The sequence below is a fragment of the Falco naumanni genome, chromosome 4 (assembly GCF_017639655.2).
Source record: "Falco naumanni isolate bFalNau1 chromosome 4, bFalNau1.pat, whole genome shotgun sequence".
In the NCBI taxonomy this organism is placed as follows: Eukaryota; Metazoa; Chordata; class Aves; order Falconiformes; family Falconidae; genus Falco; species Falco naumanni.
Genome location: NC_054057.1, coordinates 95,720,113 through 95,734,041, shown reverse-complemented (window position 1 = coordinate 95,734,041; position 13,929 = coordinate 95,720,113). Strand labels below are relative to the sequence as shown.

The 13,929-nt window shown below is 42.9% G+C and overlaps 1 protein-coding gene across 6 annotated transcripts in view; it reads left to right on the top strand.

Annotated features, from left to right (window-relative positions):
* Window positions 1-12,809, top strand: part of LOC121086131 (monocarboxylate transporter 2-like) — a 38,975-nt gene extending 26,166 nt beyond the window's left edge. For 4 of the 6 annotated variants that reach the window (XM_040589401.1, XM_040589397.1, XM_040589396.1 and 1 more), the window contains 3 exons: window positions 1,920-2,063; window positions 6,872-7,747; window positions 10,577-12,809. In XM_040589401.1, coding sequence (XP_040445335.1) covers window positions 1,920-2,063; window positions 6,872-7,747; window positions 10,577-10,869 — 1,313 coding nt within the window. In that variant the 3' untranslated portion in view covers window positions 10,870-12,809. The other 2 variants (XM_040589400.1, XM_040589399.1) reach the window with 2 other exon arrangements.
* The last annotated feature ends 1,120 nt before the right edge of the window (window positions 12,810-13,929 follow it).

The following is a 13,929-nucleotide window of genomic DNA, read 5'->3' as shown; positions in this document are numbered from 1 at the left end:
TAGATTGATTCTGGAGAAACGCGGACATGTGGAAAATTGAAAAATGGAAGAGTTGTGTGCCCTTAGGCTGCAGATGAATATATTGTGCCTTTCTGAGGAATGCTGGCTTGATCTATTGAATTACAGGACATGCTGAGACCAGCTCAAGCATGATGCAAGTCCAAGCCCTGACCAGGGGAAACAGTGAGAAAGGGGTCCCTTCCCTGCTGTGCTGATCTGACATAGGTATCTCTTTCCCCAGAGCTTCTCATTCAATTCTGTAGTGCTCTGTGCAGCAAAAACATGTATGCATGTGAATCCAGTTGCAGGATTAGGAGAAAAAACTCTCCGCATAATTATAGACTCACAGAAATTTGAATTGAATGGTGCATTCGATGGGACCAGGTCACAGATCACACAGTTACAAGGGTGCTGTTAAGACTCTGCTTGTGTGTATTTTATTTATGAGTGTTTTGACCTTAGACATCTAGTGGAAAATATTTTACATGTCACAGATGTAACCATGGGCTTCATTCCTTAGATTAAACCAGTCATACCTACTGTATTTTATATTTGCACATTTTAACAGCTGAGAACTTGTTGGGAAGCTGTCAGCCATGCTGAGGGGATACGGGGTTTTGGGGGGTCTCACTCCTGTGTTCAAGTGTGCTGTGGTTTGCAGGGTCTGAAAAGAGCTCTGGCACTATTCCTGGCTAAGAAAATTTTAAGCAAAGGTAAATATCCTACCAAATGGCTCTGCGGTGAGGTAGATCCCACAGTCAAACTCTTCAGAGATGCCTGTAAGCTTTAAATACCTGTTTCCAGTAATCTGTGTGTGGATGGTGTGGGCTGTCTGTAACAGCTGGAATGAAGGCAAGCAGGCACTCTGGGCTCCGAAACACCACTGCTGTGTGCTGAGTAGCCCCAGGAACAGGTAAGATAAGATACTAAATGCTGCCTGTATCCCCCTGTCTCATTCCCAGCGTCATTTTTGCAGCATTTTGGTTCAAGGTTTTTGAGTAATACAGACTCTTTTCCTTAAATGTCATAGCTTGACTTCTGGACCACTTTCCTGCTCTGTTTGCTTTCTCTAGTTTTGTCTTCTCAGCCTGATCTAACTTCAGAGTTGGCTTTGCTTTGAGCAAGAAGTTGGTCAAAGATCTCAATCTTCAAAGTCCCTCCAACATATATTATTTTTGATTCAGATTCTTACTGGTCCTCCAGCTAGTTGAGACTGCTATACACAAGATCTCCCATCTTTCCTCCTCCACCCAGAGCTAATGGCATGTTTCGCTTCCTCAGATTTCAGTGCTTCCTTTCAACATCCACGGTCTTTCTTAAACCATTTCCCTCTCTCATAATTTTGCACTTTACTGAACCACATCTTTACATAAATGCAAGACCGAACTGGTTCTTTTGAGCTCTGGCTAATCCATCATCCCAAACTGTTTCTACCTACATAGACTGCTATTAAGATTTAATTAACAGCTGTTCTGCTGGAGCTTCAGTCCTGGTCAGCAGTATTGGAATTGCATTAAATAGAAGCATTAAAAATGCAACAGTATTCATGCTATCAGCCTCGTAATATGAACCACTGCTTTGTGTGTATGGTTTAGCATTATAATAAATCAGGAAGCTCCTATGCTGGGATCATGTGTTCACCTGATTTGTTATTGCCATTTACCTTCTCTGATGACACTTTGAAGTCCTGAGGGCAGGAGCTGTCACTGCACAGCCACTGCATGGCATGGGACACGCTGCCATCTCCGCACAGTGCGGAGCATCTTTCTCTCTTTTTCTATTTTCTTCCTGAAGTCACCCTAGAAGGTGTCAGCAGCACCTCAAGGGCACCGATATTGCAGTTTTACCTGCTTTGTGTCAAACGTGCCCTTCGGTCAGAAGGTACCTGCCTCAAGGACCATTTTGCACTCTTTCCCCAGGTCCCATTAGCAGTATTTTAGTAAACCGCTATGGCAGCCGACCCGTGGTTATATTCGGAGGCCTGCTGTGTGGCATTGGGATGGTCTCAGCCGCCTTCTGCACCAGCATCCTGCAGCTCTACATCTGCGTGGGCTTCATTACAGGTAAGAAGAAAGCATCTCCTTTCCAGCCGCGCTTGAGGTTCATTTCTGATGGCTTGTGGCATCCACGCTTGGGCACCTCAGCCAAATGCAATGGGAAGCTGGTGAGTTAAAAAGCTGGTGGGACAACTGCACCGTGTGAACTTTAGCAAATAGCACATCCCCCGCTAAGCGCTGTGCTCCTGGCTGAACATCGCGTGCGTGTGGGACCTTAGCGGGGGGCTGCTCTGTGCAGATGAGTGCCCTCGGCCGGCGGCGATGGTGGGGATGGCCATCGGTGCCCTCAGCTCCCCCTGATGTGAACACAGATTGACTGCGCTCTGCCCTGGGCAAGGCAAGCCCTTCCAGATACTGGTGTGACTATGAAGAAAGCACCTGTGTTCCTATATTACTGTGTGTTATCTTCCCTCTATGAGATATAGGAAATGAGATTTCAGGGCTTTGCTTTGGTTTACTTGCCCTTTGCCTGCTTGTGAGGTTAGGAGGTCCTTTATCTGAAAATAGTAACTACTGGAGTTGATTGAAACGATGCACTGTTCTCCCTATTGAGAAAAAAACCCCACCCTATATTTCCTTATTGAAGTTACAATTTGAATTGTCTGTATTGAAATACGAATTTCCATACTGGAAACTCAAACAGGAGAAGGCATAGGCTCGGTCCAGCATCTTTAAAGCCTGCAGGTGCTGTGCTATTGCTTTTAAAGGTAAATGGATTTGAGTTCTCCACCTGTGTGAGCATAGAAGCTTATTTGTAAGCATTTTTTGTTTATTGTTTTGGCTAAGGTACAGCAAATGTTTCTTTCAGCACAGCTAGGACATCTGCCTGAAAACATGACACAATAAGTTCAGAATTGGCTTTTGAGGTTGCGAGGTGTATGTTTTAATGAATGTTCCCTATCTCTCTGCAGCTGCATTAAGTGCTGCTGCTTTCTGAACATGAAAAGTGTGAGCTCAACATTTAAAATCAATAAAACCAGCCACTAGCAAAGTAAATTGGGACAGCAAGTTTGTCATCCTGTTCTTCTACACCAATATTGCTTTATTAAATCTGTGCAGCAGCGAATAATTCCCTATGTAGGGATCCTCTCTCTCAAACCTTACTCTTTCTAAGGAGAGTCACTGTAGTTAGGTGAAACTGTGTTATTACTGATTGAATAGATCTTGCAGATTCCTTGAAAGAAATTCTAGAAACAAAGGGATGAAAAATAGAAATAACTGCTGTCACCCATGGATAAATTAAATATTTATCGATGCATGAGATTGCATAATTCCCTGCTCAACAAATATCCTCTAGCTAGTTGACTAATGCTGGATTAGCACATGGAAACCATAAATCCTTTGCTAAAAATATATGCATTTTGGTGAGCAGAAGGGCTTAGGCAAGGAACAGTGCTGTAGGAAGGCACCAACTCCTATTTTCAAAGGTACTTCTCTAAAAAGGTGGCAGGAGGGAATGTTGTGCCTGACCCCGATGGGCCTAGGATTTATGAAGACCCCCTTTTTTTTGGTCCTGGAATATCTTTGCAAATCTGGTCCATTGCCCACCCCAGCGAGCTGATGGTACAAGCTGTGCTCAGTGCACCCGTGTAACCTCGTGCCAGCAACAGGGTACAGGGACAAACTGCCCCCGTAGCTCCTCGTTGTTAGTGCCATGATGTTTCCTCAGAGCTAAGCACATTTTTTGTGTTGTGTACTTTTTTTCCTCCTGCTTACTGAATGAGGGCAGCTGTATGGATGAGGTCTTAGCTAATAACCCATCATTTCCAGGCACGGTGTGTGTGCTGGGGAAGGAATATTAATTTGACAGAGAAGGGAAGATGCTTGTAATCCTGCTAACATGCTTGATGCCTCTAATTATGCTTGAAGTGCTTTCGCTGGTCAGGCCTAACATGGAGGCATTCAAGTGCAATTATGAAGCTGCCCGCTCGTCACGCGACTGAGACAGCATTACTGTACGAGGAGAGAGACTTCTGTAAAGGAGATTTACAATGACTGTAAAGCAACCTGTAAACATCACACTCTTTCTAGCCTCCTTCCTCCCAGCCTGAAAGGGGAACAGACCGATGTAAAAGACCGTGTTCATGTAATTTGCAGGGGATGGAGGTAAAAGCAAGGTAGCTGGTACTAGGAGGTCTCTGCTACAGTCCTGTGCCTTCGGCATATTAATAGAAATCTCTTCAGAGCAGCAGAGCGGGAAGGATCTGTTTACGGTGGAGGGATTAGACACGGCAATCTCAATTGCTTTCTTGATTATGTCTTTTTCCATTTGCATGCAGAGCAGGGACCGGGCTCTGCGTCCGACGCAGCTCTGAAGCTGCTCTGCCCTTGATGGCACGGAGCTGTGGGCTGCACCAGGCACTTTGCCTATGCTGTAAAACCCGTGTTCTCTTCCTCACTTGTCTCCCTATAGCGCTTAGAAAAAGAAATAGGGTTTGCAAGCTGTCGACCTGGATAGATGCCAGCCTGGATGCATTGAATAGGTATTTAAGCATGCAACATCTTCTTCAAGCCTGAGGTGAAAGCAGCAAATTTCAAAGCTAAATACACAGCAATAACAACTGGTCAGAGTTCGGTTCCATCTGTACCAATTAGACCACCATGAAATAAAACGGGATCTAGGGTAAAGCATGTTGACTAACGAGAGTCTTTGCCTCAGCTGTAAATGTTGAGTATTGAAATACCTGGTAGGATCCTCCCTTGCTAATAAAGTAAGAACAAGATCAATAGCTACACAGCTCACTCCTGCAGCACCATTTCTTTCCTTTTAATATGAGGGAGATGTATCTAATCTAGGGAAGGATGCTCCTTCTGGCACAGGCTTGCCTCTGTTCATGCAACACCATGAACATCATGCCTCTCTGTCATATCCCTGGGGAGAAAATGTGGTTATTTGAGTAACAATTTCAGCCATGGAAAAGCTGCTGCAGTTTCTGAAAACTGGAATAAAATAGATATAAACATTTCCAACCAAAGTCAGCCAAAAGCTTAAAGTAAATTGAAATTCCAGCCTGTCAATTTGAAACTCTCCAAATTTAATTAATGGGAAGAGCATGAGGTAATATTAAATTAGATTTGTCTGACTGGCAAATTAATGTTCACATAATAAAAAAATTAAGTTGATTATTGTTTAAGTGGGTAGCTGGCATCCAGTCTGATTTTCCTTCTCTGCACGCCATGTGGTAGGTCCCTAATGAAAATGATGCTATGGAAATGATGGTTCAGCTTCTGCCCTTACCTACCAGCCTGGGAAATACGGAGTTAAAGCAAACTCTAATCCACTGTGTTGCATTTCCTCAGGTGAAAAAAGATGAATTCCTATATCTGAGTACCATCAAAGGAGTTCTTTAGCCAAGGCTGTGTTTTGCCTCTGTAGTTCTCAGGTCAGCCCCCTCAAGGGGATGAATTTGATCTCTTATGCGTTATGAGAAGGCTGTGCTTCCCAAAGACGTGCCCCACCAAATATAGGGACTATCCAGAAAAGTTTATGCTGAGAATGTGTTTCCATTTCTATTTATTTTTAATGTGGTAAACTTGCAAGTAGTTTTTTAAAAAAATTAATCGTGAACTTAGCAAAAATCATAATTTTGTAAAACCGATCAAAATGAAGCTATCCAACGTCAGTTGAATTCTGCTGCATCAGTTGGATTCTACTTTATCAGCAACTAATGATAGTGTTCCTTAATTAATTTTGAGGACCTTGACCTTTCTAAATTCTCTTCTGTACCTAATTATGTACTGCACAGTTAAACAAACTAATTATATAGACTAATGAACAAGAAAAAATCTGCATGACCCTATTTTCAGGATTCATGTTCTCTGATATAATCACTTCAAGGATTACATTTCTGCTTTGGTCTAATGTGGTTCATTCTTTCCTGATGATAGGGTGGAAAATATGTGGCATGATTTTTAGTCATTTTGATGGAGTTCTGAAAATTTAGCTTCTAAGGGAAGTACTGCATATCGTAGAAATGTTTGAAAAGAAGCCATCATTGTGTTCTAGTGCTCTCAAACAGGACCACAGAAAGTTGAGACCATCTCAGTGTTTGCTATCTCTGCCTTCAGTTTTCACCTGCGCAAGAGAAGCTGGCTAACTGAATTAGCAATGCAGATTTATAATGCCAATTTATATATCTAAATGCAATAAAAATAAATTTTAATTAAAAGAAACACTCTAGGGTCCTGTTTAATTAGCATCCTCAGTAGCTGTTTTGCTGTGTACTTGCAGACCTCTTCATCTTTTGCATCAGACCTGAATTGCTCACACCACCAAATTAGCAGCAGCTGAGAAGGGTGATGCTGTGCTCCACGCAGGTCTGTTTGCCCCGCGGCAGTGGTGGGTGCCCGCCGCCCATGGAGGGGGATGCCAGCCCCAGCTGCATCTGAGAAGGATGTGCTTTGGTGGTTAGCACTGTCCAAGCCAGCACAACCCTGCTCGAACTGGGAGTTGTCTTTTCTTTTTATATAGTTCCATCCTCGCCCCCAATATGGCTGCTGTTTCTGGATAAAACCAGCCAGCGTTCACTGCGGGTACAGTTTTGATTTATTCTAAAGCAACCTCTTTGTGCTAGGGTTGGCACCCGAGAGATTTGCAGTGCAAATTCTGACTGGAAGTGTCTTTCTGGGGTCTGGTTACCCAAAGGTGGCAGCCAGAAGCTTAGAGGGATATCTTGAGCAAAGTTTGCATCCAGACTATCATGTTGAAGAGCCACCAGTAGACCAGTTGTCTATGAATTTGCCTTAAACAATGAGCTGAGGATAAATGGGTCCAAAATCTTTGTGTATATCTCAACTGTTTTTCTCTGTTCCAGGATTCGGCCTTGCTCTCAACCTCCAGCCATCAGTGATAATCATAGGGAAATACTTTTTGAAGAGAAGGCCCATCGCAAATGGCCTTGCTATGGCAGGGAGCCCCGTGATGCTTTGCACCCTGGCTCCTCTCAACCAGTTCCTGTTTGACAATTTTGGCTGGAGGGGAAGCTTTTTAATTCTTGGGGCGATTTTATTACACTGCTGTGTGGCAGGAGCTCTCTTCAGACCCATCGGGGCAGCCACACCGCCAGTCAAACCCCAGGTGACTGGGAAAGGGAAGGATGCTCTGAAAGAAGAGGTCACTGAAGATGCCATGGAAATGGGTAGTCCCACCAAAGTCCCTATGGAGGACAAAGTGGAAGAGGAAGGAGGAAAGGCATGTTGTGAAAAGATCAATCAGTACCTTGATTTTTCCCTCTTTAAGCACAGAGGGTTCTTGATTTACCTGATTGGAAATGTGCTTATGTTCCTGGGGTTTTTTGCCCCCATTGTTTTCCTGGCACCCTATGCAAAGCACATTGGCATTGATGAATATTCAGCTGCTTTCCTCCTTTCGATCCTTGCAATCGTGGATATGATTGCCCGACCTACCACTGGCATCATTGCAAACAGCAAGTGGGTGAGGCCACAGATTCAATACTTTTTCAGCTTCTCCATTGCTTTCAACGGCACCTGCCACCTTCTCTGCCCGCTGGCTTCTGGCTACACGGGACTCGTCATCTACGCCATCTTTTTTGGCTTGGCCTTTGGGATGGTTTGTGCCATGCTCTTTGAAACACTTATGGACCTTGTGGGAGCTGCCCGGTTCACCAGCGCTGTTGGCCTGGTCACCATTGCGGAGTGCTGCACAATATTGCTGGGACCACCTATTGGAGGTGAGTCTTTTCTTCCTCTGCTTCCACTGGGTTATCGCTTATATTTAGACTCTTGCAAGCATGGTTTGCAAGAAGTGGTTCTAAATGTGTTTTCTCTGCTTCCCACGCACCATTTTTCCACTAGAAATTGGACAGGGAAGGCAAGTCCAGCATTTCCTCTTTACTCCCTTCCGTGTAGTCCTCCAGTTGAAGTCAGCAGTTTAGGGAGTGGTCTTGTAGTACCTGATGCCTTCAAGCACTTGAACTGAACTTGCAGTCTGGGACCACCTGCAGCACCAAGAACCTTGCACTTCACACGACTCCTCCTGGAGACCCCTCCTGTTGCAAAAGGCTGGAGCCCACCACAATTTAAGCACAGTACACCACAGCAGTTCTTGTTGATTCAAACCTAAGCCTTGCTATCTGTCTCTAAGGCTCCGAGTACTTCCACTTATGGGGTTCAGTCATCGTAGTGCAACTGATGATTGATAGATTTAAGGCTGTTCCAAAAATACAAAAGAAGGTTTATTTTGGATGGTATGGTTTGAAATAGCAAAAGGCAGAGAGCCTGACAATATTGACAGGGTCCCTGCTGACTATATTGAACCTCTGGCAGGGCTTACAGTCGTCTGAAGATAAGTGGGAGCGGTGATCTGTGATTTTAACAGCCTCCGCTGCTTTCCCTCTATAGCATGTGTTCACTTCTTTTTCTACAAGGAACACCCCACGTCTGGAAGACACCATATTTGAATCTGGAATTCGGCCTAAGTATAGTCCTTATCAAATCTGAGTTGGCAATGGATTAAATGACTTTATAGATGACATCCCCTCAGTGTATAGATACCATCCTGCCTATGTGCCCTGCTCTGCAATTTGCATTTCACCTGTATGCAAGCTTGAATAACTGCTTTGGAAACTGGCCACCTTTAAGTATGCTGAAATATTTAGTTAGGTTGTTTGTGCTCTCTGGATTCAGATGTATAAAAGTTAAACTCTGCTAATTCTTTTGGACATGACAGTATCATAACATTTAAGGAACGCACAGAAAGGCGGCAGTTTAAACCCATTTCCTGGATTCAAACCAGAGATCTGGCGAATACTCTGCACGGCACATCTCGCTGAGCCATTTAATTCTTTGTATTACCGTGTGGCTCATACAGTGTGACAGAAGCAGCTGTATCCTCTTGCTGTCTTGGAGATTCATTATTTAATTAATGACAAACAAAATAAAATACAATTTTAAAATGACCGTTTTCTGAATTATATAATTTTCTGTGTGGAAGATTAAGTTAATGACCAGAGACTGCTAATGAGGCTAAAACAGTTCTATGTAATAATCAGTAATATTAGTTTTGTAGGGTTTCCCCCACCATTTTAATATGCAGCAAATTTATTGGTTCTTTGGCATTTTAATAACCTACTGCAGGGTTCTGCTTTAATGAACTAAGTAAATTGTTCCCAGTGTGTTTTATGACTTTATCTTACTCTCAAAGGAAAAGAGGCAAGACTGTCCTACTGTTGAATTTTCCAATACTCATTAAAATTCTCATTGAAACCTATTTAGGAGACCTCTAGGTCATCCTGATTAGCAGAGGAGGAAAAAATATTGCAATTAGCATTTGGCTGATGTTTCACCAGTAACGTGAAAAACACAGTGCATTGAAAATGGTGTACCAAGACATCCAGGAATGATTCAGGAAGAACTGCTGGGCAAAACCAGTTAAAAAGCATTTTTTTTGTCATCAAGAAATTTATATATTTGGTGACCATAAACCCCCATGTCAGTGTAATGCAGTGTAATAATTAATCATCAGCTTTTCAGCATTAGGGGTCAGTCAGGAAGTAATTAAAGGTCCCTCTCTTTAAGGAGGGGAACATATTCCAAGAAGTCAGGGAGCTAATGGATGATGGGCCACTTTCAAGGAGGACTAACTGTACTGCGAAGGCCAGGTTAGGACTGGGTCTTACTTTAATTAGGATCTGGGATGTTAAGAATGGTGTGTTTTGCACCAGTAAATGGGAATTAATGCTCAGGATCATAATCCCAATAAGATTTGCATTACATTTTGACATAATGGAGAACACTGACATTTCAATTAAGCCGTCTCCCTTCAGTTACTCTGTAACTCCGTAGCAGAGGCATTAACCTTTGAGAGGAACCTGTCACATTTGTCTTGGCATTGAAATTGTCTGACATTGACAGCATCATCTTTGCTTTCCCTGGAACGAATGTTTTCCAGTTCCGCGCAGTGCCCTTTCATCTTCAGATCACGAGTATAAATGCAGAAGGGGCAGCGGTGAGCCCCCTCTAATGCTGGTGAGTGAACCGGGGTGGAATCGATTGGAGGGTCTTTGTCAAGAGTCTTGAGATGAGACCCAGTGGGTAGGTGCCATCGCAGGAAGGTCTTCCTGAAAGCTGTCGCTTCTGTTGGCAGCCTGAGGACTACCAGGTGGAATGGACATCCTTGTAGGTGATCACTGAGTCAATGCAAAGGCTGTCTGCAGAGTCTCTGGTCAGAGGGCTCGGTTTCTGCATGGAAAAAATAGGTGTGCCTGAAAAGTCCAGACTTTGCAATGTAGGTTCTCTGTTCCCTTCTACTTCACTGTACAAATTATTGGTAGTATCACCAGTATCAACATTAACTACCCACAGGCTATATGGTGGAGCACATGTGAAGTATTTTCAGGATCAGAGTATTTGTGGAAGAGATCAAGAGAATGTCTTATTTTATCCTGAAGCCACAGGGGTGTCCTTATGTATTTAGGATCTGAAAACACAATATTCTTGCCTTCATCTCTAAGTTTCTTTTTTTTTTTCTTTTTTTTTTTTCTCTAATATATGTTTTACAGGAACTCTTATTGATACCTTTGGGGACTATAAATATATGTTCATTAAATGTGGAGCTGTGATGGTCCTGGCAGGAACCTTCCTGTTCATCATGAATTATTATAATTATCGTATGCTTGCCAAGGAGGAGAAGGAAAGAAAGGCAAAGGAAGAGAATCCTAAACCTGTAAGGACAGAAAATGAAGGCAGAAATAGCTGGAACAAAGAAACCACACGGGATGGGCCTGAGCTGGAACCTTTGAGCAAGGAACAAGAAGGACTAAAGGAGGAAGTGAATGGCATAAATGAAGTTTAAACCTGTTCTTGTGGACTGAATGGGAAATTGCTTAAGTGAACACCAGCTGCAAAGTCACACTAGGTTTTTAAATTTTGCTCTGTGCTCTGCCATGTGCATCCTCTTCTTTGTTGCAGGAGAAAACTAGAACAGAAACAAGTCTAGCTTCTTATAAAGTGCTGGGACACAGTGCAGTATCCATTTGTATACCAAAGGTCCTGCAAGATTTTTCTTTCCATATTTCCCATTTCCCAGAAGGGGCTGAGTAAGGGTGTAGCTGACACCCTACTTCTATTCCCTCTACTGCAGCTCTACTCAGTGTAAAGGCCAATGGCCATCGGAGTCAATGCAGAGCACTTCCAGCAGCCTGAATGGGCTTTGTATTGAGTACTGTGGTGGCTAGATTTTCTCACTGTGCTATCAAAACTCTTTGATTGCAGTCTCGGAATTATCCCAGGGATTTAGTGCTGCCTTCCACTTGCAGCTGCACCGTGACTTGCACCTCTGTCTTATGGAAATGTAAAACAGACCTTATACTCACCTTAAATACAAGATGAGCGTGCTGCTTGGCAGCAAGGCAGCCTGTCCTTGTGGCTGGAGCATGTTAGGAAGGAACTAACTTGGGGTGGCTCATCATGGCTTGACCAGGGACTTTCTCAGAGAATTCTGCATTTAGCAAAATCTCTTGAGAAAGGTGGCATTATGTGGGGGGCCAGCACAAGGCTGACATGCTATAGGAGCCCTTCTTCCATGTCTTTTGTCTGTGTGAGGCAGAAATTTGGCCTTAAAGGGCTTAAAATTTGGTCTATGTTCAAACACTGCAAATTCTTTAAAATTTTTCTTAGGGGGCTGCAAAGTCCTTATTATCCAACATCTGAGCACCTTACCATTTTTAGTGTTTTTTCTTTACAACATCCTGGTGAGGCAGTAACTGTTGTTACTGTTAATTAATTAATTGTACAAATGAAGAACTGAGGCATGGAGGAGCTACAGGCATCATTGCATCCGTGAATAGAGCTTAGCCATGCCAGAGCTGAAATGGGATCCTCTGCCCCACATGAGGTGCCTGAAAGCCCTACTGAGCACAGGTATCCCTGTGCTAGAAGACAGAAAATGCCATGAATAGTCCTGCATTAACCACAGCCCTCTCTGCAGCACTGCCTGCTTACTTTGTGCTTTATATTACTCAGAATTAATGATTTTAAACACTGTCTCAGAGCTGTGACCTTGTGCCATATTTTTATAATCTGGTTAAGTTGCATACAGCCTGGAGGGAATCCATACCCAGCTGCCTCCCTCTGGTTTGGGCTGGGTTAGGGACCTCCCTGTTGTTGGCACCACAGTACCTGGTGGTCTCATGTCATCTTGTATGAAATAAAGTTTCTGCAAGTCAGTGATGCAGAGCTGGAGCTGAGGCTATGTGAGAGGCTCTCATCCACTGGTGATAATTTTTTTGCTGGGAAGATCTGGACTCTGACAGCAAGCCCTGATGTATTTTATAATAAGCAGCTGTTGCACAAGAGCCCTGGATGCTGAGCATGGCATCATGCAGTTGAATTATAAGCCTTTTGTGGATTTGGCTCCAAGTGACTAGATAAAAACAAGGATTTTTCAGGCAGATACCCAAATCCAAAGCTAACACCAGTCCAAAGGCTAGGTCTCCTTTTTCTTTGCTTCAATGGTACCATTATGTGATCGGACGGTATTTTTTCATGACTTTGTCACTAAGGAACCATACCAGATTATCACTTATGAAGAATGGCTTGTAAAAATACTTTCGTAAATACACTATTCTCTTAAACTTAGATCATTTGTATCTTCTTGTACAAAACCTTTTCTGTGAAATCTTTTGTTCCACTAAAGAGTAATGATCTTTGGCTATTGACTTCAGTAGGACTTACATTTTATCCTTACAAAGTATCTTGTTTTTTTCTCTGGAAAAAAAAAATATCTAGACAATATACTTAGGCTTTTGTTGCTGTGTTTTTGTTACTCTGTCTAATACATCTATAGTATTTCAGTAAAAAAGGCATTGATAGAAAGTCCTGAACATTTTCCAGTATGCATTCTGGAAACTCTCACATACATAATAATAATATTTTTAAAAAATGAAATTAGTTTACATTTTTCTATTGTGATCTGTAGGGTAATGCTGCCTTTTTGTTCAGTAAGGAATTTATCCTCATAGGATTTCTAGCCCTGGCTTCATGTACATGGTAACACAACTCTTGGTCTTACCCTCTTATTCCAGGACACCACCAGGAGCATCTTGCCACACAGTTTCATTGACATTTTTAGTTGTCTGGGCCACCCTGACTCACATCTCTAGCTGTGTGGACCCATGAGTCCGAAAGCAGCGGAGAATGACCTGGCAAGGATCTAATAAGATGATTTTCATACCTTCCCACCAGGTCGTATCAATTAATTCTAGGAACAGCGACCCAGATCCCCAGCTGTCCTTATGGCAGGAGCTGATGCTAAGGCTCTTTGTCTAGCAGAAACCCAAAGGAGGCTTTTTAAATCATAAAACTTTGTTAATACATTTTCAATAAAAAGGCTTTCTGTTCAGCTGTCTATGAAAATCCTCTGGAAAAGGGACACATTTGTTAAACTGTCTCTGAGGACAAAAAGTGCTACATTGGATACGAAATTCTTTACAGCTTCAAGAAGTTTTCTAACATTAAGCAGCTACATCATTTAACCTACTCAACCTCCTGTCATAGAAACATATACTGTCTTTAAGATTATGGCACTATTTCTAGCACATAGGAAGCCAGACTATTTTACAAATACAATGCATTTTACAAATACAATTTTGGTGATTATAGCTGGTTTTCAGTGGTGGGTGGCCTGCCTCTTCCCTGTTACCCTGCCTGCTGCCCCCACCAAAGGTTCAAACCTCTGAGCATAGATCTTACTCATCATTGCAGCAAAGCAATGCCAGATAACTGTGTAGTTTTAAGCACGTGAGTAGCCCTAGAAATGCTTTGCTGAATCAAATCCTGTGGATTCAACACCTTGCAGGCTCAAGCTGTAATCCAGGCTTGGAAAAATCTCAAACTTTCCTAAGAACATTTTCAG